At 52.1% G+C, this 24,659-nt stretch overlaps 1 protein-coding gene across 5 annotated transcripts in view; it reads right to left on the bottom strand.

Moving 5' to 3' along the window:
* DNMT3A (DNA methyltransferase 3 alpha) overlaps positions 1-24,659 on the bottom strand; it is a 117,792-nt gene that overhangs the window by 30,923 nt on the left and 62,210 nt on the right. For all 5 annotated transcript variants that reach the window (XM_033125329.1, XM_033125325.1, XM_033125324.1 and 2 more), the window contains exons 4-6: positions 19,931-20,201; positions 13,936-13,979; positions 13,338-13,484 (exon numbers count right to left, since the gene is read on the bottom strand). In XM_033125329.1, the coding sequence (XP_032981220.1) occupies positions 13,338-13,484; positions 13,936-13,979; positions 19,931-20,201 (462 nt within the window). The remainder of the gene's footprint in view (positions 1-13,337; positions 13,485-13,935; positions 13,980-19,930; positions 20,202-24,659) is intronic.

Below are 24,659 nucleotides of genomic sequence, written 5' to 3'. Positions count from 1 at the left end.
CTGTGAGTGAGCGGCTTCTGGGAGGGGACCAGCGGTGGGGGCTGGAGTGCTCCTGACCAGGAAAATCACCAGAAGGAGGAGGCTGTGACATCTAGGGCTGAGCAGGGGGTCACAGCTGATGACAAGACCTTCAGTCTAATGGGACCGCAAATACCTGCTTAATATTACAGATAAGATCAAAGGAAGTCAGGAGGGCGGCACATTTGAGAGGTGGAAAGAACCTTATGACAAGTTTGCTTGAGGACATGTCGATGTTGTCACTTCGCTTTAGAAACCGGACCTTAGAGAGAAGTATAAATTTCATACTTGCAGGGGGATGTGGGTCAGAAGGAACCTCGTAAACCCTAAAGGCCTGGGCTACTTTCCCCTCCCCCAGGCCCTTTCCTCAGGCTCCAGGGGTCAAAGGGAGGGGCCTCAGGGACCACCATTCAGATTCAGGCAGAGCATTGCAGTAAACGACAGCTGGAAACAGCAGGAACGCCTACCATCTCCATCCCAAAGGGAAAATTTGAATTCCTGTACCAAGTCCTTTCCGGCCTCTCACCCCACCCAGGCTTGGAAACGGTTCCCTAGCTCTGCCTGCCTTAGAACCCATCCTTCTTCCTTGATTCGAGATTCAAGAGGGGAGTCTCAACCTTGACTGTACTTTAGATTCACCTGCAGAGCTTTAGAAAGATCTGGGCTGCAGCCCTTCACTCGACTCCAGATCTAAGGACTCCAAAGGAGGGGCCCAGGCGGTGTCTGTTACAACAAAACTTCCCCCCACACCCCACCCCCCAGTGATCCCAGTGTGCAGTGACACCGGCCACCCCAACCCCATGTGGGTGACAGGGTGGTAGGTGATACAATAAACACATCTTTGGGGGACTCTCTTCTGTGCCAGATTTGGTTTACTTCAAATCATTCGAAGTTTGATGGTTCTCAGACTTTCACAAGGCCCAGAACCATCTGGGCACCTGGCTGGGAAATAGATTTCAGGTCCCATCCCAGAGATCCTGCCTGCCTCAGTTCAGAATGAGGCCCAGGAATGTGCCTTTTTATTCCACTGCCCAGGTGATTTTGCTGGAGTAAGACACAAACCCACCCCTTAAGAAACACTGAATTTTGATAGCATATTTCATATGTATAAAGCATATCCAATTCAATTTCTGTTTTTTTGGCCGCACGAAGTTGCCTTTCAAACAGCATCTAGGGGCCGGCCCGGTGGCTTAGGCGGTTGGAGCTCCATGCTCCTAACTCCGAAGGCTGCCAGTTCGATTCCCACATGGGCCAGTAGGCTCTCAACCACAAGGTTGCCAGTTCGATTCCTCGACTCCCTCAAGGGATGGTGGGCTCCGCCCCCTGCAACTAAGATTGAACACGGCACCTTGAGCTGAGCTGCCGCTGAGCTCCCGGATGGCTCAGTTGGTTGGAGTGCGTCCTCTCAACCACAAGGTTGTCGGTTCGACTCCCACAAGGGATGGTGGGCTGCGCCCCCTGCAACTAGCAACGACGACTGGACCTGGAGCTGAGCTGCGCCCTCCACAACTAAGACTGAAAGGACAACAACTTGAAGCTGAACGGCACCCTCCACAACTAAGATTGAAAGGACAACTTGACTTGGAAAACAGGCCTGGAAGTATACACTGTTCCCCAATAAAGTCCTGTTCCCCTTCCCCAATAAAATCTTTAAAAAAAAAAAAAAAAAAACACAGCATCTAGATCCAAATATACAGGATACTGACTGTTTTATCTGTTTTTAATCCGAGTTGGAAGTGAAAAATTAAAATATACTGCCCATCATTCATTGACTAAAGAGGAATAGGGCAACAGTCATAGAGAATGTTATAAAAGAATGGCAAGTCAGAAAACTGCTGAAATTCACACACACCGTCGGCAGGGAGAGTGTAAATCGAGAGGTGAAGAATCAGGGTGGCCACAGAGATCTGAAGCAGGTTAGAGAGGGCTCCACAGGTAGGTGGAAAAGGGGACTTTAGTGGGTCTCTAAATGGTTCTGGGACTCCTTCCAGAGCCTGTTCTGGATGCCAGCTGCTCTCAGACACCCCAAGTCCCTGGCCCGCCCTATCCTGCTCCTCGCAAGGCAGGGCTGCTCCCGTGCTTCAGGCTCTTCCCTCTCTCCAGCCAGCACTTGCCCTCCATGTGGATGACGAGTCTGGTTCCAGGCCCATCTTTTGAGCTGCTGGTTAACCCTCTCCCCATGGACAGCTTCTCAAAAGCAGCTTGTCCAAAACCTAAGTCAAAAGTCTACCCCAGCCGGCCTGGTGGCTCAGGTGGTTGGAGCACCATGCTCCTAACGCCGAGGACGCCGGTTCGATCCCTACATGGGGCAGTGAGCAACAGCTCTCCTTGGAGCTGAGCTGCTCAGGTCTCCCTGGAGCTGGGCTGCCATGAGCAGCCGGAGGTTGGCGTGAGCTGCCACGGATTGCTGAGTGCTGCTGCGGGCTACTGTGTGCCAACGTGAGGGGCCGGTGGCCAGCGTGAGCAGCCGGCAGCCGGCGAGAGGTGCCATGAGCTGCTGTGAGCGAGCGACCGACTGACGACTGGTGGCCGACAGCCGGTGCGGGAGCACAAGGCTCATAATACCAGCATGGGCCAGGGAGCTGTGTCCTACTCAACTAGACTGAGAAACAACGGCTTGAACCAGAGTGGGGCGGGGGAGGCGGAAGAAGGGGGGAAAAAAAGAAAGTCTACTCCCCCCTAAGAGAATATCATGACCTTGGGAAAGGCAGAGAATTCTTAGCGATACACACATATACACACTAGCCAATAAAAGAAAAAAAAATGGATAAATTGGACTTTATTAAAATTAAGAGCTTCGGTTCCTCAAAATACATCCTTAAGAAAATGAGCAGTCACACCACCTTCCTGCCCAAACCTGCTCTTCCTCCAGGATTCCCTCACTCAGATAATGATACCCTCCACCATTCCCCAAACACCAGGCAGGTTTCTACCTTCCCTCCAACCAGAGACAAGTTTTATCAATTCAATCAAGCCCAGCTCCGATGACCTGGCCCTCAGCAAAGCCGAAGGTAATGCCCCCCACTGGTCCTGCTCTACATGTCCGCTCTCTGGGCCCCTTACAATGCTGTCGGCCTTGTCGTCCTATAATACACTTCCAATGCTCTCATGTTCCTGTGCCCTACTGCACACTGATGGCACAAGGAAGCAGAAATTTCTCATTGACAGGAAGGCCTTTGACCTTCTGACCATCTTCCTTTGTACTTTTATCTCCTCTTACACTTCCTCCCCAACTCTCACACTCTACTGAGAGATCTCTTGCTGTTCCCTAAACCCAGAAGTTTCCTGCCTCCTTCTCTTTGCCCTTAGTAGTTCCTTTCCCTGAAATGCCTTCCTTATTTATCCCTAGTGGAATTCTCAAAGGACACCTCCTCCAGGAAGCTTTCTGGGAGTTCCCTGGCCTTCCTTTGTGCTCACCACTGTCTGTGCCAGAAGCACAGCCCCAGGCTCCACCTGATGATGAGGCTCTGGGTGAACACTACACACTCCCACGTCCTCCACGAGGCAACCTGTGCCTCTAGGACAGTGTCCAGCCGGCTCCTGGGAGCCGCACAGTGCTGTGTGTATTTAGAAGTACTGAGTTCAAGTCTGTTAACCCCTTCATCTAGTATAATGGCTCCTTAACAGAGTCACAGAGTCCGGCCGACCAACTGAAGCTTGAACATCCCAGGGGTTTCCTTCACAAATGGTCTGGTCTTTAGAACAAAGCAGAGAAAACATCACCATTCTGTCTTTCCATTGTCTGCCTCCTAGAAAGTGCTATGAAAATGCTTCTAAAAGTTGAACTAAATACGCAAGAAATCTGGAGGCACTCTAGACTCCAAACTCCCAGAGATTTCTTAGACCCCCTACCTTAGGATCCCACTCAATGCCCTTCCCCACTGCCCCCATCAGGCAAACTCCTGTTCCCGTGGCGGGCCTGCACCATGTCTCTTCTTAGGCAAGCCTTCCCAGAGGTCCTGAGGCAGGGCTAGTCAGTTGCTCCCACAGCCCCGTTCCTCATAGTTCTGCAATGGCCCTTACTGGGTTGCAGTGCAATTTATACACTTACATGCCCACCTCTCCCAGGGGAAGGTGGCATCCCAGGGCGGGATTCTGACTTTTCTTTAAATTTGTTTCTGTAGTGTCTAGAAAATGCTGGAAGGCGGTAGACACCCAGACACTTTGGGTGTTATGGTAATCTTTAAGTATGTGCTCAGTAAAGGTTCCACAACTCTGAAATAATGAACGAATGATTGTGTGATTAGTGAAAGGCAGCAGGAAGGGGCAGATCTAGGTAGATGGTGACCAAAGCCGGAAGCAGGGATGTGAATTCCGAGCTAAGAAAATGCGCCCGGAAGCTGTGCGTGTCAGAGGCTGGGCACACTTCACAACATCACCTTTTCAGTGATGAATTCAAGCCCTTCCCTCACGCCTAAGTCTAGTGTGGAAAGATGAGCATTGTGTCCCAGCTTTCTGATCCAGGCAAAAACGACACAGAAGGAAATGGGACAGTAGTGAAGAGGAAAGGAACACTACACTCCAGCATCCAACGTGAATTTGACGAGTTGTTTTTTTTTAAGAACCTTTAAAGGAGAGTCATATATGTGAGGTCTGAGAATTCACTCAAATATTTAACTTAGAGTTTGTGGACAAGGTAGGATCGGATATAAGAGACCAAGGGAGCTACAGACCCTGATTCCAGTCCTCTTCCTCCCAAATTATGAAACTCTAGAATCTCTGGAGCTGTCTAGACTATTTCTATCACACTACAAATGAGGAAACTAAAGTGCAGAGAGGAGAAATTGTTCAAGGGCAGAAACTGAGAGCAGCACTGAGGACTCCTGAATCTCATTCCAACATTCCGTTAATCCAATCTCACAACATCAAACATACTCGTATGATCATGAGAAAACAACAATTCGAGACTAAGGGCTCGGGACCAAATGAGTGGAGCAGGGGGATCCGCCCTAAGTGCTTTAAAGAACGCAAACCTGGGGCCGGCCCGGTGGCTCAGGCGGTTGGAGCTCTGTGCTCCTAATGGCAAAGGCTGCCAGTTCGATTCCCACATGGGCCAGTGGGCTCTCAACCACAAGGTTGCGGTGTTCGACTCCTGCAAGCGATGGTGGGCTGTGCCGTCTGCAACTAATAAGAGCAACTGGACCTGGAGCTGGGCTGCGCCCTCCACAACTAAGACTGAAAGGACAACAACTTGAAGCTGAACGGCACCCTCCACAACCAGGATTGAAAGGATGACAACTTGACTTGGAAAAAGTCCTGGAAGTACACACTGTTCCCCAATAAAGTCCTGTTCCCCTTCCCCAATAAAATCTTTAAAAAAAAATTAAAAAGAAAAAAAAGAAGAAAAGAACCCAAACCTGGCAAAAATGGAGCAGCCTTAACCCCCATAGCTGCAGAAGCCAGGAGAGGCGGCGGGTGGCTGGAGGGCTGGGCCGGCCCCACCCCTCTCTTCTAACCCCACACTTCAGTTGCAGGAGAAGCCACGACTGAAAACCAGAAAGACTTAGTTCTAGTTGAGTCATTTGGGTGCAAAACAGAAGCAGCATGAGATCTGGAGTCCAGTTTTGCCCACGCAGCCTCTCCACAGGAATACCCATGGGGCTCTTACCGACTTACCTAGGAGAAATCTCAGATTCCTAACAGTGAAATAGGGATAAAAATAGTTCTTATAGTAATTGCGGATCAACCTGTCTGTCAAATGACAAAAATAATTCAATTTAGTAATGAGTTTGATGGCCTTTATTCAAGGGAGAACAATCCATGGATTGGGGGGAGAACAGTGTCTCACAAGCAGTGGGACATTCTTCCCGGGGGATTTTGGGCTGGAGTGAGTTTTACAGGGCGTTAGAAGAGCTACCACGGAAACAAGGCAGGATTGGCTGGGAAGTCGGGGATTTCCTTATAAGGCTAGCAGGTCCTATTTTCTAGGGTAAGGTAAGCTAGCTAAAGCTGAGTTGGAGGACCATGATTGGTGTCTGTGTTAGGTTTCCTTGACAGGTGTTTCCCGTAAGAGCAGGCTGACTTAGGTTTGGATCTGTGATGTGGGCCGGGCCACTGGGGCGGCCTCCATTTCATGGGTCCCGAAATACGAATTAACTTTATCCTAGTTAAGGATTGTGATGAAAGTTAGTGCTCTTGGCACAATGCCTGGCATGTAGCAGGTGCTCGGTGAAGTCCTTCCCCTTTGGCCTGGTTCAGACTTTGCTGTGGCCAGATGCTTGGACCCTGGGCAATTTACTACGGCCCTCCCCACTGCTTGCTTTCTTACCACTAAAAAGTGGGGGTTGTTCTGAGAGCTTTTCTGTGTTCCCAGATGAAGCGAACACTCCAGTGTGCAAACAGCCCATCCACTTGGGAGACAACGGAGAGCTTCTATGAGGACAATTTCACAGCCTATCCGAAAGGCCAACAGCCCTAGACGTCACTGTGGGTTCCAGGCTGTCATAGGAGTCCCTTTGAAACGTGCCCAGCCTCTTGGCAAAGTATACTTGTCATGCTTGCTCCAAATGGCATCCTTTCTTTAAAGGCTGATGTTAGTTTTGAGGCCACCCTGCAAACGTTCAGGTTTTCCTTAGTTTATATATGGTGCATAGGTGAGGAATGTCTGCCAGTCAGAATACTCTAAAACTGCTACCCACATACTTGGCTAATAATTTGGTGTTGTCCTTAATGGTCTACTTTGCGTTGCCATTTCTCATGTCTCCTGTACTAAAGCCCAGGAGATCACACTTAATTCATCTATTCCCAAAGCCCCCAGCACAACGCCCCCTACTTAGGTGTGTAGTGATGGCTTATTAAATGGAATATAGCACAGCAGCAGAGGACCCTCTGGACAGCCACAGACTATCCTTCCCAGGGCAGACAGCGAGCAGAGTCTGCTGAGACTGCAGGGTTATAAGCAAAAGGAAGCAACATTTGCTCGGCTCACAGAAGCAGCAGCAACCCAAATGGCCAATAAACATATGAAAAGATGTCTAGCCTCACTTATTATCTGGGAAATGCCAATTAAAATCATAACAAGATACCGTGTTTTTTTTTCCCCACCCATTAGATTAGCAAAATATTGATGTTGGCAAAGGTGGGAGTCTTCTCATACCCTGTTACGGGAGCATAAACTGGCACTGCCCTTTTTGGAGGGCAATTTGGCAGATTTTATAAAATGTAAAATACACGTTCCCTACGACCCAGCATTTCTCTTTCTAGAGAAACCCAGATGCACAAAGAGGCATGACCGAGGATGTTCACTGCTGCAACGCTTACGCAGTAAAATACTGTAAACAACACAAATGCCCACCAAGAAGAGAACGGTTAAATAAAATCATGGTAATCCATATGGAGAACTATAACAATAATTACATGGCTAGATTGCCCAGACCTACTGTAAGTGAAAAACCAAGCTGTAAAATGAAACTAGTGCGGTTCCACTTACATTAAAAAAAGAAAAGAAAAAGCAATTATACATTTACGCACACACATATAGATGGATAGAAAAAAATCATGTCATATACACACCAAACTGAGAGTATCAGGAACCTCTGGTGGAGGAATTAAAATTGGGGGGGGGGGCGGGGTTTTTTACAGTAAGAATGTATCTGCGTAAAACTTATGTAATTTTTAAATCATTTTAAAAAATGATTGAGCTCCTACTAAATGTTAGCCCTGTGCTAGGAGCTTTAAATGTTATGTATTACCTTATTAACCCACACAACTCTGATATTAGAATTATTCATTCAGCAAACCTTTATCTAGTCCCTCCCGAATGCCAGCCCTGGGGGCAGAGGTGCTCAGAGTGCCAGCATTGAACAAGCTCTGGGTGGGTAGAGGCAGAAAACAAACTGGTGAGTGCTGCTCTGCTGGAGGTGAGACACGCCTGCGAGAGCCGAGTACAGCCAAGTCTAGCCACAGTGGAGGGACCTCAGCTTGGTGAGGTTAAGTGATGCCTAAGGTCCCACATCCAATAAGAGGCTGAGTCAGCATTTGAACTAACCTCCAAAGGCACCCTTCCCTTCAGGAATGTCAAGTATTGCTACCTGCTGGGCAGCCTGCAGAGAGGGAAGGGAGGGGTCGTATCTGAGTGTCGGGTGGGGGAGGGGAAGGGAGGGGAGGGGTGGAGTGACTATGATATTTCGACCAGATTATTTATCACCATTATTTCATATGTATAAAGCATCTAATAAGCGTAAGGATGCACAAGTCCTTCTCTTCAGGTTGGGAACCAGGAAAGACACCAGCTCCTAGATCAGCCTGATTGCCTTGAAGTAATTTAGAATCGGGTTGGGGTGAAGAGATTACTGTGAGAGCCATACTGTCACGGGCTACCGCTGAATCCACAAACCATGAAGTAGTGATACAAACAGTCCACAGCCCTTCTGGCTGGATGACTATTCCAACTGCTTGGCTGAACTCTGCACCCCCTGCCTCGGGTGTGGAGGACCAATGAAGCACCACCTGTGAGGAGCCCTTCCCAAACCCCCTAAAGCACTCCCTCGGGTCCCTTTGTTCTGAGCATTGATAGAAAGAGGAGCCCTGGACTTGCCTTCCTTCAGGAGGACCAATTGCCTCACCTCTGCCCTCCCACCGGCCAACCTGGGCCAGCTCTTCCAGGCCCGAGAAGGCTCTCCTCTGCTCCAGCACAGCACAGACCCAGTGGGAACAGCAGGAGCGCAGGGTGGAGACGAGTCTGGGCACCACTCTGCCTCTGGGGGCCTGCCCACATAGGTCCCCTGGCCCCAGGCTATTCTCCAGATAAACCTGTCAGCACCCCTGGAAACCAAGGGTCGAGCCATCAAGGTGGAAATCCAAAGGCCAAGCTCTCTGAGAAGGGGTCCCCTATTCACCAACTTCCTAACTGCTTAGCCAACCAACAGGTAGGTAGGTATTTACTGAACCTGTTCTCCCTGCCCAGCACCAGGTTGGGCACAACGGGGGAAGACATGATTAACACATAAAAAATAGTGAAAAATACACTATGAAATTGAGTGCTAAGTCCAACAATATTATCAGTGGGGGCTACAGGGGTGCAGAGAAAGGAGGAAGTCAGTGTAAACTAGAGAAATTCTAGAGAGCTTCATGGAAGAGGCAGCAGCTCTTGGCCTCAACCCTGAACGGATAGGGAAAAGCATAGTAGGAACAAAGGCAGGGAGAAAGGAAGACGCATGTCAAGTATAAAGGGGAAACAGTTCCCTCATATTACAGAACGGTAGTAAAGTGGGGTGGGCGATTGTGGAGGTCACAGTGAGAAACAGCCAAAGGATTTCTGATGTGATGGGGACACAATAGGGAGCCATTGCAGGTTCTAGAGCAGGGCCTGGTCACAATCGAAGCACAGTTGACTCCTTAAAAGGATTAGTTAAGAGGTGCAGCGACAACAACTTCCCAGCCAGCCCTAGCAGAAATTCCCACTTCCGCCCCAGGGAAGGAAGACATGCCTCATTTTCCTCATCCACTGATTTTAAATTTCATTCATTTTGTGATTTTTTTTTTTAATTAAATTTATGGGGGCTAACATTGGTCAATAACATTATGTAAATTTCAAGTGTACAACTTTATCATCCATCTATATATGCAATTGTGTGCTCACCACCCAAAGTGGTGATATTTTTGTGATATTCTAAGTCTTCTTAAATTTTATTTTATTTTTATTTTTATTTTGGAGGGGAGAGGAAAGCCTGGGAAGTAGGTTATCTGGGATGGACGGAAAAGTAAAGAGTAGCCCTCACCCAAATAACTGTGGACTGACTGACAAGGGTGGTCAAGGGGAAAGGAAATTAAGCCCAGGAAGACATTTGGGCGTGTGGACCAGGGAAGGGGCAGCGACAGACGGGGTCTGGCAGGAGCCCCACAGCAGGGCACACAGCCCTCATACCCTGCCTCGGCTCCACCGCCCTTCCCAGGACCCTTCCTGCTGCTCTCAGCCCCCATGCCCAGCGCCCCACCACGACCAACTTCCATTCCTGAAAAGGCCGTGCAGTGTTGGGCCTCAGAACCTTTGCCCGTGCTGAACACCTCTTCCTGCAATGCCCTTCCTCCCCTTCCCTAAATTCCAGTTCATCCTTTAAAAGTCAAAAGCCACCTCTTGCTGGTGTGTGGATGACCCCTCAGGTGACGCTCTTCCTGAGGTGCCCAGAACGCTCATCCTATCGCGGGACAAGTGAGAGTTCTCGAGGCTTCCAGTAGCCCCAGGATCTTACACAGCGCTCAGACATGGAGGGCACTGGGTACGGTGCCCTGCACGAACTTTGAACGAGCAGGTTTCTCCTGCTGAGGTCAGGAAATGCTGGCTGGACCTTCAAGTGACACTGCCTGGGAAACAGCAGGAGGGGAGACATCTTTTGGAGAAGGAGGATGGGTCATAGGGGCTATGAGATCACAGAAGTGGTCAGGGGCTCGAAACAGGCAGAGAGTTGGGGCAGAGATCTGGGGGTGCCAGAGATGAGGGGCAGAAGAGGATGCTGAGGAGATGCAGTTGGAGGAAATGGGGAAGAAGCTCAGGGACAAGGGCAGGAAGGCCTTAGGAGGCGGTTTCAGAAGAAAGGGTCAAATGCCAGAGAAGCAAGATGAGACTGTGACAGGAGGAAGGATTTCTTTCTCCTTGGTAAGCCACTTAGAAAACGAGCCTGATAGTGACAGTTAACTACTCTTTAGTCTTAAAAGGGACACTAGGGAATCTTGAAAGCGACCTATCTTTCCCCAACATTCTTGTTACCTGCTGCTAGCCTTCCTCTCCCCCCCAGCAGAGCCCCAGAGGGATAAGTGTGGTCTTGGGGCCAGGCCCCACGTGGCAGGAGGACGCGTGACTTCTAATTCCATTCCAGTCCATTCCCTGTGTGCTGTGTGAGCTTGTGGGCCAACATATAACGGCAGCGCCAGACCCCTCATCTGAAAATAGGGGGAATCAACAGTTCTAACACTTGCACTGCAAGTCATGGAATTCCTTACGGATATCTTTAGTTAGATCGTATGACTGAGGAACAATTTTACGAGCAGAAAATATATTGTGTTGGTAGGTCTCTGTAGCTCAAGTGGCACATACCTAAAATATTTTATAAATCAAATAAACTTTTAAAGTTTTTCTGTTGATATGCACTGATTACCTATATTGGTTGGGGGGTGGCAAAGCAGATGCCAAAGGTTTAAGATTTTTCTGGAAAAGCTTTCGATGAACGTTGAAACTCAGTCAGTGATATGTTCATGGGCGTTCATTATACTACTCTCTCTACTTCTATGGGTGTTAAAAGAGGTTCCTGATAAACAAGTTTTTAAATTTTAGTAGAAAACTTAAAATTGAGAGAATGTATCTATTATCTTAATTTTCCTGGCGGTTGAGAAAAGATCCCCTTTTTTATCGCAACTGAGGACAAGCCCCCATACTGCTTCTTCAAGGGAGCACAGTTTGAGGACCACAGAATTTCTAGAAGCTTCTGCAGGTTGAAAAGTTATTATGGATAGCTTCTGACCCCAAGGCTAAGAGAGGGCAGAAACAGCACCATGCATCACAAGGGGTTAAAAAGCTAAGCCCCTCCAGTGGTGGGGGCACTTGCCCAGATAGGGCAATAGCCCCAGTTCTCAATTTTCATCCCAAAGACCACACTTAATGCTCAGGGTCAAGTCCTTCTCTCCTCCCAGACCTTGGACTGGCTGCCCCTTTTCCAGGCTTTTCCAGGAAAGTAATCTCTGCCTTCCTGGATCCAGAAGGAACTGAAACAATCAAGTTGCCAAACCCCCACGTTGTTTTGAACTTTCTCTAGAGTAAACTCTCACACAATGTAACAGGATAACACCTTCCGTTGTAGGCCTGGGGTAAAGGCAAAAGAGAATGCAAGTGAAACGCCCCAGGTGGTGGAAATTCACCACTTTTCAGCTCCCTTCCTGGTGCCCATAGGTCCGTCCATATGCCTTCTCTCTACTAATCAGACAGACAGGAGAGCAGCCCCGCCAGTCGTGCTGGGTTGACTGGGGTGGACTGGTCGTCCCTTGGTGTTTCGGTCTCCACTGCCTCCGCTCCTCACCACGGACTGGCTCCCACCCACCTCACCACCCCAACAGAAGCTCCTCATAGAAAAGTCACCAGCTACCTCCAGTACATACAATGCAATGAGTATGTCTCAACAAATTCAGCTTCCGCAGGGCTGGGCGGCCCTTCTCACCAGAAAACCTTCTCCCTGAGACCCCACTCTTCTTCTCCTGGCTTCTTCTCAGGCCCTGCTGCCTGCCAGTCCTCCTTTCTCTGAGGCCCCAAAATGTTGGGGTTTCTGTGGACACAATCCTGGGACTCGGTCTCTGCCTGCGCCGTCGTTCCTCCCTCTCGCTTTTCCACCCCCGCTCCCCGCCCTAGCTCATCAGTTTCCATGGACTTAAATGCCCAGGTTCTGCTCTCAACACCCTTCCCACCGTTGTGTCTGCAGCCTGCATCTCCTCCATCCAGGCTCCAGGCACCTCAGCATCTCACTTGGAACTTGACCTCCATGCATCCTAAGCCTATGCTTCCCAAGTCTTCCCCATCCAAGGAAATGACACGCCCATCACCAGGCTTCAGGGGTCTTCCTTGAGCCTCTCAGCTCCTTGCCTTTCTCCACCCCTTCCATCCATCAGCAAACCCTACTGATTCTATCTCATACATATATCCTGGATCTGTCTTGTGTCCATTGCTGCCCCTTTCATCCACATCAAATCGTTCCTCTGCATAGAAACCTTCAATGGCTTCCCAGCGTACTCAGAATTCAACCAGCTTTGGGCCGGGACCTGCAAGGTCCTGTGCGATTGGAACCCTGCTTCCCTCCCAGCCTTGACTACCCACACTTTCTCCCTTGCTCATTGCACTCTGGGCATACTGGTCTTTCATTCTGCCCAAAACGCCAGGGCCCTGCTTGTGCTATTTCCTCTGCCTAGAACATCCTCCGCCACCCCTTCCCCTCTCGCACCTCACAGAGCCAGCTCTTCCATTCCTTCAGGTCTCAAATGCCACCTCCTCCAAGCAGCCTCTTCTGCATTCCCCACCCAGAGCAGGCCTCTGTTATCCTCTTTTTCAGCCCATTTACTTGTTTTCTGTCTGTCTCCCCCATCAGAATGTCAACTCCACGAGGCAGGAATTATATATGCACAGAGCCTAGCATACTACCTGATACACGGGGAAGTATTCAATAAACATTTGACCTACTGCCTAGGGATCAAGCAGTTCCCTGAAAGTGTGATAGGTTAACCTGAAGGGGAAACTTAGGCTCAGCCAGGGCCTGCCAACAGCCTCAGAGGGTGGCTGAAGCTAACTTCTGGTTTTCCAAAACTATGGGACTGGCTGGGACCCAGGCCACAAGGCACCTCACCTCCCTTTTCCAGCGTGCCAGCCACTCGTCCCGCTTGCGCTTGCTGATGTAGTAGGGGTCCCCCGCCTGGAAGGTGAGCCGCGGCATGGGCCGCTGGCGGAGGCTGGACTCCCAGCCCAAGCCCCCCCGAAGCCGGCCCCGGGAGCCCTAGGACAGAACGACAGAGAGACAGACTGGCATTAAGATGGGCACTGGCAGCCCCACTGCAGGGTTTGTTCCTCCTGGAGGGGAAACTGAGGAGGCACTCACCTCAAACAGAACCCAGGAGCCCTGACTCCTGGCCAGAGATGTCAACCCGCAAGTACTGGGCAAACCCCTGTCTGGGCTGGAGAAGTGAGGGAGTGGGGTGGGGGTGACCCGGGGACATAAACCAGGAGGGGAGGTGCCTAGTCTCAGAGGGGGACCAGATGGCTGCCTTGGAGGACTTCCAACCTCCACACCCACTTCCTCTCCTCCTCACAGAGGGGCGTGTAAAGAAGGGGACAGGGGCCACCTCAGGCTCCCCTCACACACACTCGCCACAGGTGGTCAGAGCAATGGCTTTCTTCTCCTAGAATCAGGATCCACAGAGCCCCTGGGGGTTGAGGAAAACACTTGCCTCCATTTTCATGGATTCGATGTTGGTCTCCTTCTGTTCTTTGCCTGTGGAGAGGGAAGAACAAAGGGACTGTCGGCAGAGTTACGGGAGTGGCTCAGAGGCCCCCACCTTGTGCCTGGGGTCCCTGTCATGGGGCAGGGGTCCTCCAACCATGTAGTTGTTCATGTGTCAAATCTGATGGCCCACCACGTGCCAGGTGCCACGCTGGCCCCGAGGACGCGGAGCATGGCCAGAGCAGAACAGGGACTGGGGCAGGGTCGGAGGCCCGGATCTGGACAACAGAAAAGCCAGGGCTGTGGCGCTCGGCCCATTAACTCGGTCTCAGGCACACACAGGGGTCGTCTAGAAATAGCCCCACTCAGTTCTTCCTAGTCAAAGAGCTCCCTTCCCAGAGGAGGGGCCAGACTTCACAGCCTCCCCTGGCCCTGGGAGGAAGCATCCGTTTCTATGTGTGGGGCCCTGAGGGGGTGAGGGGGGCACAAGACTCTAGTGAAGCAATGTCATCTCTATGAGACTCATCTGGAAAATAAAGATGCTGGAGGTGATTTCTAAGGTCCTCCTGCAGTTCTCAATAAGGTGGTTCTATCATTAATGTCTGCCTCTATACCCCATTCTCAGGTTCCTGAGCTCAGCCTTTCTTCTAGAAGCCTTGGATTCCAACTGTCTTCGTGTGAGCTGTGTAGCCTCTCCTAGCCTGCCTCCTCACTGAATCATGGTAGACACCCTTCTAAAATCTTTAGGTTAACGGCAACATTAAACGCCTAGAATGGGGCGTGGCATATAGTGGGTGCTCAGTAAACGTTAGTTTTGTTCCCCTTCCAGAAGGCAGCAGTTTCCTGCTCTTCCTCCCCACAATTCCTCAACTGAGCCCTGATTCCAGTTGGGGGGGCTCCCCTGGGGGCAGAAGCCCCAGCATTGCTGACTTGGGACAGCCTGATCCTCATCCTGTCCTTCTCCTCGCCCCAAGCAGCAGGGCAGCCACACTCCTCCAGAACACCCCTGCCCTCCTACCCTGGTCCTCTCAGGGTCCTCACTTGTCCTAGCTGTGGGGTGGGGTTCACTGTGCCTTCCTGAGCTTCCCGCGGGAGTTCAGGGGGAGTGAGTTTTCCTCTTACCTGCCACCCCACAACTCCCTTCTCAGAAGCCAAGACTACTGAGCTTGGGCTCAAAGCAGGAAGGTCACTAAGGCTGGCTCAGGGTAGCTGGGGGAGGGGGACACAAAGAGCCAAAAAACGGAAAAAACAGCCCCTACTTCATCTCCTGGCTCAGAAGCGGAAACCAGCCACAGCACTGAAGGCCTCTGCCGCGCGGAGAGGATGTTTCTTTCCCTCCCTCTCACCAGAGAAGACCTGGGGCCGTGTGTCTCACTCAGGAAGGGCCCGGGGCAGTTCTGGATTACAGCGGACAGGACAAGAGCCCTGGGGGAGCTGGAAGGCAGGGCAAGCACCTGCGGGGGGCGCCCTGGATGCGTGGACACCCGAGACGACACTTGGGGTGCCACACCCAAAGAGCGAGCTGGCTGCGGAGGGGCGCGGGGGAGAGGAAGCGCGTGTGTCTGTCGCGGGTGCATGTGGGAGGGCATATGTATAATCGCTGACGCTTGTATATGACAGGCCTTTCAAGGTATGTCTCACACAGACTTTCTGTCTCTTCCTCCGTGTTTCCATTAGGCCCTCTCGCCTCACCACTGCCAGCTCCCCAACTTTTCCTCCGGCCTCCTAGGGCGAGGCTCCCCCTCCCACCAGCCGGGGGCCTCCCTCCTCCCAGAGTTCCGCACCCCCCCACCCCCACCTCCGACCAGCATGTTCTACCCGGCGAGGCTTTGTGCTGCCAGAAGGGGGCACCCGCCCTCGGATCAGGCTGCACCAGGAGGTCCTTAGGACCTCACAGGTTCCCTACTGGGGACCGTCAGTGGCATTTGATCTACGGAAAATCACTTATTTATTCAAATGAAAGAAAATCAGCGCTGAAAGGAACTGTAAGGATGATGGAGTACTCCTCCAGCCCCTACATATTGCCGATGGGGAAACTGAGGCCCTGGGAATTGGAATGCCTTGCTACTAGAGCTGAGAAGACAGCTCACTTGATACTACACCCTCCTGGTGTTCCCCCTTTCCCATTCTCAGGCCCCCCCCATGCACCCCAAAATGGAATTACTTTTCTTTATGTAATCTCTAACTGCCTTCCTTCTGGAATTTTCTCTGTGACAAACTGCGCATGCCCGCTTGTGTGATATCACACACACACTTGGGCAAGCAAAACAACAAACTGGGCTGCCTCAGATTGCTGCACTGGTCCTGAGTCAAGGAGGATGAGCTGCTCTCTCAACTCTCCCTCTGCAGTCCATCTGCTCCTGGCCCAGACCCAGGGTCCCAGGCAGGGCCAGGTGGCGGTGTGCCTTCCAGGGTGGCCCTGGCAGGCTTAGACATGACCCTAGGGTATCTCAGGTCTTGGAGACAGTGGAGACCAGGGCGCTTCTAACACTTACCTGTTAGTCTGAGACTATGCTCAGCAGGGAGCCCCCCAAATTCCCTTTAAAATGAACCCAAATCTCAATGGCAGGACTGAGGTCAGGCTTGCCCCAGAGGGCAGTCACTTGCCCCATAGCAGGTTCTCAGTCTGAGGAGAGGAGCTCTGGGCTCACCCTAATCTGGTCCTTTACTCGTTGTATTACTTTGGGGAGGTAACCTAATCTCTCTGAACCCTCAGTCTCCCTATCTGAAAAACGGGGATAAAAGAGTCCTCCTTGCGTGATCACAAAGATTAAAGAAGGGAATACATCAAGAGCTGGGCTTCTCAAACTTGACTATGCATCGAAACCCTGAGGAGCTCTTTAACAGGTACGTTCTGATTCAGGAGGTCTAGGGTGGGGCCTGAGAGTCTGCGTTCCTAACCTCTCAGGTGATGCCAGGTGATGCGTGGACCACATTGAGTAGTGAGGATACAGAGCACTCAACACACAGTCAATATTCAGTCAAAGCAAACCACACCACCACTGTTACTGTTAGCATCACGACGACATGACTGCAGGAGTGCACGAGCCTGCCCAAGGCCACCACCTGCCTGTCCAGGTGGCTCTGGTCCTGATTACTCATCATCTCCCCTGCTCCTCCTCCTTTCTCCTGGCTGTTCTATCAGGATCTGGGGCTCCCACAGTGCACACGGAAGGGGGCCTAGGCCAGAGGAACATGCCTTAAAGGCTTCCACTCTCCCTGTGTAGGACCTCACGAAAGAGGTTCCAGGAAAGACAGATGGAGTCCCCTGAAAAGAGACCCAGAATGAGGGGAACTGAAAGGAGACCATGGCCACGTCACTTCCTTGCTGGGGCCTTCGTCTCCTTCCTCCTGGGGATCAAGCAGCTGAGCATGTGTTCTGTATGGCTGACTGCTGGAACGATGGCTGAGCCGCCAGTGGGCTACTGCCCACTCCTCCGGGTCACCCCTCACGAGTCTCAGCATCGAGCAGCTCACAGTAGCCTTCAGGAATCCCACCCGCTCTGACCCCTGCCAGCATCTCCACTGCTTGGATGGCTGCGGCCAAATTGCTCTGAGTGCTCTGAGGCCAAATTTTGGAGATCAAGGAGACTCGGAGCATTTTTGCCCACCATGCTCAGCACTAAAATTCTGAGGAAGATCCGCCTAATGCAGGAGTCACCCTTGAACGATCTCTCCCTTTTCCCCTCATGTCCTTGGCACTCATCCATCTCTCTCCATGTCTGCTGCCACCTAGCTCATCAGAGCCACCCTCCTCCCCTCAAAAGATACCTGCAGCAGCTCCTAACTGCTCATCCTGCCTCCTGGCCCCTCCAACCATTCCATTCCAGGATACAGATGGCAAAATGCAAAGCATATCATGTCACCCCTGGGGGGGTGGCCTCAAAGCCTGCCTTGCCCCGTCTGCTCTCCCCTCAGCTCACCTTCCTCCCTTGCTATCTCCACTCCAGCCCTGTGGGTTTCTGTCAGCTCCCTGGGTGCCCTGCTCCCGCCCACCTGGGAGCCTTTATATTTGTTCTCACTCCCTCCCTGTGTCACCCCTCACCTGGTGAACCCTAACTCATCCTTCAGCTTATGTGTAACAGCCCAGGCCAGCTGCGTTCCTCTGGTATAGTTTCTCATAGAACCACGTTTATTTTCTAGGGAACTTATCTCTGTATAATCACACACTTTTCAGTGTTGAGTTTCTCACTAATGTCTGTCTCTCCAGCTGACTACGAGGTCCTTGAGGGCAAGAACTAGGTTTTTGTTCATAAGGGTTTCCCCAGATCCTGGCACAGACCAAAGCGGTGTTTAGTAAACACCCATTGACTGACTGAAGAAGGAGCTCCTGAGAACAAACAGAAATGGAGACAGGGAAATCCCAATTCAAAAGCAAACCCTCAAGGGTGCAGAGCATGCTTGGAGCTATGGCTCCATCCTACCAGTCACAGATCACTGCCTGGGCCCTGGGCAGTGGCTGGGTGCCACTGGTGGTGGGGTCCCAGGAAGCTGGGAGTCAGCCAAGACCTGCCTCTGGGGACCAGCACATGTGGCGGGAAAGGCTGACAGGTTCTGTTCTTGCACACCAGGGCGTTTCACCAGGATGGTATCTTCTCCCTGTCCTCTGTTTTACTCCACTCAGGCCCCTTTTGACAGTGCCACCAAGTGTCAGGACACATCCCAGGAGGCACTCAGGTGAGGCTAGGGGCTGTGGTCATCTCAGAGCCAGCCCTCCTGTGCCCCACTGCAGAATAAAGGGGCGAGTGGAAGGGCACAGGACTCTGAAGCCAGGATGGAATAAATCCCGGACCTGCCACATACGGGCTTGGGGTCCCCGAGCAAGTCACTTCATCTGGTCAAGCCTCGATTTTTTTCCCCACCTTACAATGGGGATAGTAATAGCTCCTGAAGAAGACTGCTTTGAGGAGTAAAACAATCAACACAGAGCACCTCAGGAAGCGCTTTGCACATCACGGGAGCACCATAAATATCAGCTGAATAATAAATGCATGCAAGATATTTTTCAATAAATTTGGAAATCTCTTCTCTGGAGATGCTCTCAATCCTGCCTGAATATGATGTTTGGATCCATGCAAAGTGAGTTATGCCAATTCATCAATTTCCTCATTCCATCGTACACACTTGGAAGGAAGACTTTTTGAAATGAAAATGCACATGTGCAAAACAACCTGGCAGGGTCCTGGGAGGATCCAATGCGATAATGTATGAGAAAGTGCTTCGTAAACTGTGAAGCCCTGTACAAATGCTAGTTGTGCTCATTACTAACATGTTTACAGCTCGCTTGGCCCTGAAATTGCTGGCTTAACCTGAAAGAGAAAAGTGGGCAACTTTCCAGGACTCCAGGCCTAGGCCAAGAAGTCCAGGAGGAAGAGGCCTGGGTTGGACCACCCGCCCCTCCCCCACCCCACTCTGTCACAACCAGTTTAGTCCAGTCAACGAAACTGTGGTGGGCTCAGGACATCTGTGCTGGGGAAGGCTCACTGGGCTTTTAATGCCCAAACGGGCGTCTGCTGCCCTCGAGCACCCAGGCCAAGGGCTACAAACACAGAGATCCCTAAGAGTCGCAGGTCTTGCAGGCAAGGTGGGGCTGAGGGAAACAGGTGCGTAACCAACCTGGGGGGTAGGGAGAGGCAGCAGGGACGTGTAGGGGGACAGGCAGCCATCACCCCAGTCCAGCAACCACTGGCATTATGCAAACCCACTGCTGCCAGAGATCTAGTTTTGTTTTGTTTCATTGAGAAGCCAAAAAGCTAGATCTTTATGTGAAATATCTTGATTTTTAAATATCGGCAACTAATGTTTTTAAATGTTTAAAACACTACGTGGGCCAAATAAAACCTGTGTGCAGGCTGCATCCAGCCAGTAGCCTCCAGGGCACAGCCCGGGCATGGAGACCTTCAGCTTCCATGCCCAGCCCACGCTTCCAGCCTCTGCTAGGCCCCTAGTATCCAACCCTCAGGCAAGCCCGAAAGAGGCGGCCCCTTGAGCCAGGGACTCACCTTCTTCTGTGGTGGCTCCTCGGCCATCCTTGGGGGTGCAGCAGCCATTCTCCACGGCTCTGGAGGCTTCGGGCGGGGTCTCGGCTGCACCCTCTCCTTCGGCTGGGGCCCCGCCCTTCTGTCCCCCAGCGGGGCTCCCCTCCTCTGGTTGGGGCTCACTCCGCTTCTCCAAGTCCCCATTGGGTAAAAGCTCTGAGGGGCCTGAATCCTGGGCCATGGACGGGGACTTGGAGGTCACCGGGGGGTCCTTTGGCGTGTCACTGCTTTCCACCTTAAAAGAAGAAAGAAAGAAACCCGGGAGAGGGTTAGACCAATGGTCTTAGTCTGTTTTGGATCACTGAACCCTCTGAAAGTCTGGTGAAAGTTATGAACTCTTTGTCCAGAAAATTGTGTTCACCTGAACATTCATGCAATTTTGCATGATTTTCATACAGTCACAATTTTACTCTCAGTTTCAAGGGGTTTGTGGGCATGACCCTCTGAAGTCATGGGGTGTATGGACTCCAGCTTAAGAAATGGGAAAAGAAACCAGTCTGGCTGCCCAAGCTACACCCCCACGCACTCACTGAGGTGACACAGGACTTTCCAGCCTCTGCAGCCCCTATTAAAAACAAATGCTCCTTGTGCTAATTAGGACCACTTTGCAGAAGATTCTAGTAACCCCGGGCTGATCTGACTCCTGAGTCAGAGTCCTCCAAGCTTTCCTTTCGGTCTCTCAAGGCCCAAACACAAATCATCACTAGCTGCCGGAGCTTGAGGGTCAAAGGGGTCCTCCCAAAGAAGTGTTCCTCTGGGCCCCAAAGCCCAGTGCCATTCCTTCTCTCAGCTATGGCCCTGACAGGTTATCCCAGGCACTCAGACCCCCGGACAGCCAAGGTCCCAGCAAGAGTCTTCAGCATGCCCCTCCCTAGCACATGGTCCCAGGTTCCCCGTCTGAAATATTGCTTTGTCCCCAAGAATCTAAGAACAGAACTTGCTACACGAATCACATCAGGAGCAATCACAACTGTCCTTCCTAAGCATCACGGCAGCGTGGGCAAAGCTTCTTCTGACCTATCACCCCTCTAGGGCCACTCACCCTCCCTGGGAGGCTCTCAGAGAATTCTGTCATTTGCTCTAGGTCACACACTTTGTGAAGACAGAGTGAGCGCAGGAGAACCTGGACAGCACTTCGCCCTTGGCCATGGGGGACAAGTAGGTTGGGGTATCTCAGAAAGAATGGAAATGTCCCACCCGTGCTTGGCGCTCCGCCACACCGACAGGCAGCAGTCTGCTTTTGGCAACTCTGCCCGCCGGCTCCATCCGCAAGATGCCTGGCCCTTGTGGGGCCAGTATTAGCTCAGCAGATGCCCTGTTGGCCTGCAACCTCAGGTAAGGCGCTGCCCAAGAGGGCGCCTCAGTTTCCCCACCTGTGAGGTGAGATGACGAGGCTGGCCTACTGAAGGTGTTTTCCTTCTTTTCAAGTCCTTTCTTTTTCTATTTATAAAAGTCAGACATACATGTTTTGAAAATTCAAACCACACAAAACTGGGTAGTGTTAAAAGGTGAAAGCCCTTATTTCAATTCCCTACCTTCAAAATCACTGTCCACAGGTAAATCTTGAATAACAGTTTGGCAAGTATCTTTTCTAGACTAGTTTCCTATGCACCTATCATCACATGTAAGTTACGTGTTTATACATATGTATTCACACATACATCCAGAATTTTTTTTCTAAAAGGACATCCTACTACGCATACTGTTCTGCCAGTATTTTCCCTTAACAAGCAGAGTGGGGCCTCTCTCCATCCCCATGCTATGGATCTGTCTGATTCTGTGTCACAGCTGCTCAGCACTCTCTCGAGTGGATGCTTCAGAAGTTATTCACACCGTTCCCTAGTTGTGGGCCTTTGGGCAGATTTGCTTTCGCTGCCGTGAACCCTTGCACTTTGAGCTCTGTGCACCGGTGGATTTCTGTAGGCTGGAGTCCCAGAAGTGGACTGACGGCGATAGAGGGCTTGCCAATCTACGCGTGAAAAGAAACAGCCAAATTCCCTCCAAAGAGTTATATCCTTCAGGTGCACCCCGACGGCTTGAGAGCGCGCCGGTCTCCCCAGGCCTTCTCTGCACAGCCCGGCAACCTCCACGGCTGCTTCTGCTGCAAGAGTCTGAGACTTCAGCGCTAAGCCCGCGTTGTCTGGTAAGAAACCCCCAGAGGTGACAAACAGAGATAAGGGCCATGGAGGGAAAAAAACCAGAACAAAACCAGAGTCTTCCCTGGACGAGGCTGCGTGCACACACAGCAGCAAGAGGACCACCCAGCAGAGAGGACTCCAGGGCCCTTGCCAATCTGTTCTCCTGGCTGCACGGGGTGGCCTGGGGCAGGCCTTCTTCCAGGAAGAGAACCTCCCATGGAAAGCTGCAAACGTGTGTAGTCCTCAGCTGTTGGGGGTGGGGGCGGCTGCAGCAAGAGGAAGAACAGGCCTCTAACGGAAGTGAGAATTCCTCCACTAGGCTTGGGCACTGAGGCCCAAAGCCAGCAGAGCCAGGAGGTCAAACAAGGATGCTGGTGGAGCACGAAGGCCCCGTGTCTCTCCTCGGCCTGTCCCCACATGTCATGACCCACACACTCTGTCCAAGGGTCTTTCCCACCTCCCTGCTCCAAACAGCAGGGCTCCCTGGCCTGGGATGCCCCTCTCTGGTGTAAATCCTCTCACCCCTCAAGGCTTCCTCACGTGAGAAAGTCAGATGGGCCAGGCGGCCTGGACAGTGGGGCACTTTGGGCCCCCTCAGCCACCCCCAGGTCAGGCTGCCCCAGGCACCACAGAGCCCTAAATGTGGCACTCCTGGGGAGGTGGGCATGGGGGTCCCACGGGCCAACTTGGGCTGAGAAGTTTAGGTCAGAGCCAATCTCTTACCATGGCCGTGTCCTCCTTTCCTCTAGCTACTTGCTGCCCCACAGACACCTCAAGTTAGGGCAGGTTCCCGGCCCCACAATGCTGCTCGAGACAACTCTGCTGTCATTCACTTCCTGCCTGGGGACCAACCACATGGCCCCCTCTCACCCTGGGACTCACTTCCTGTTGACTGTCAGCTCCATAGCATAGACAGCCAGGAGCACCTGCTCTGAGACCCAAGAAACCCCAGGGTCCCGACCCACACTAATCAAGCCCCCCTCCCAGGCCTGCCCTGGAGGACCCCTGTCTGAAGCGATGTGAGAAAGTGGTGTGAGGCACACCATCCTCCCCGAGGTGGGTGGATGAGGGGGAAGAGGAGTACTCTGCACAGCTCCGGCCCCAGGGCGAGCTCAGCGGGCTGCAATCCGCTCCCACCCCCACCCCCACCCCCACCCCCACCCTGCCAGTCCTCACCCCCCTTTCTTCCCAACCAGGCCATTCTCCATTGCCTGTCCTCTCTGGTCCTGGATGAGCCTGAATCAACCAAAGCTCTGGGATTAGAGGGAGCTGCTGATTCCTGCCGTGGACCCCTTGGTCCACCTTACCATCAAGAACCCACCCTGAACCCCTCCCTCCCTGGCCCTTTTTCTGGGGCCCAGGGTAACTGGCAGGTCAAATCCACCGATAAGAAACCCCCGAGAGGGAGGAAGGAAGTCCACAGGCAGATGGACTGAAGTGACTCTCCAAATCTCTGGGGAGGCACTGGGTGCTTCCTAAAAGAGGCATCTCAGGTGAGGAGAACAGCACGATCCACAGCTGGAAGCCAAGGGCGGAGGCCCCTTCAGGCGGCCTGCACCCTTTTGCCCCCACCTCAAGGCCTTCCTCTCACTCCCGCCTCTCCCGGTAACCACTAGCCTGTGCCTCCTGGAGGCAGGGGCTATACCCAGTTAGGAGAGCATGGGGCGGGCAGTGGCCGGGGCTCAGTACCCCTCATTGCTTCCTTACCGCCACAGATGAGGCTAAGAGGGAGAACAGCCGGCTCCCACAGAGGGAGTTCCAACTTTGTTGTATGTCAGATGTGACTGTTAAAAATTCTGGTTTTGTTTGCTTGTATTTTTACAGTTGCCATGAAAGGAGACGCAGCACACCCCCAGACGCTCATTTTTCCTATGGAGAGAGGAGGGACTAGAAGTAGATGCCCTGGCCATTTTAGAAGTCCCCCCCCACCCCCCGCCCCGCAGCAGCTGTAGGTGACAATTTCAACTTCCTCTGCTTCTCACCTATGGGACTGGGGTGCAGGGCAGTGGGCAGCAGAGGTGGCAGAATGGGAATGGCAGCAGTGAGCGCCCTCACTTCTCCCTTGGGTGGGTGGGTGCAACCAATTCGAGTAAAGCTTGATCCTATCACCCACTGTGCACCTACCCACACCTGCCACGCCTCACTCTGGATCTTCAACCCTTGCCCACCACCTCCTGGGGGCCATCCGAATTTGTTGATCTATGCCTTCCTTCTTGGCGAGCCCTCCACCGGGGGACAACTGCCTCTTGCTTCTCTGTCGCCTACTACCCACTTGGTTCTCTCCTACGAGCAGCTTATCCCAAGATGGCGAAGGCAGTGGTTCTCAACTGGGGGCAATTATGCCTCCAGAGGGCATTGGGCTGTCACACTGGGGTGGGGCAGACTGCTGGCTTCTTGTGGGTGGGGCCAGGCACGCGGCTCAGCACCCAACAAGATACAGGACAGCACCCACAACAAAGAATTCTTGATGCAGCCCCAAATGTCAATGTCAAAATGGGCTGTTGCTGGAAAACCCTGGGCTGAGGGTAGGGGCACTAACCAGGGCACTGCCTTTT

This window comes from Rhinolophus ferrumequinum, chromosome 13, assembly GCF_004115265.2.
Source record: "Rhinolophus ferrumequinum isolate MPI-CBG mRhiFer1 chromosome 13, mRhiFer1_v1.p, whole genome shotgun sequence".
NCBI lineage: Eukaryota > Metazoa > Chordata > Mammalia > Chiroptera > Rhinolophidae > Rhinolophus > Rhinolophus ferrumequinum.
Note: the sequence above shows the minus strand (reverse complement) of the source record. Positions and strands in the feature narration are given on the sequence as shown.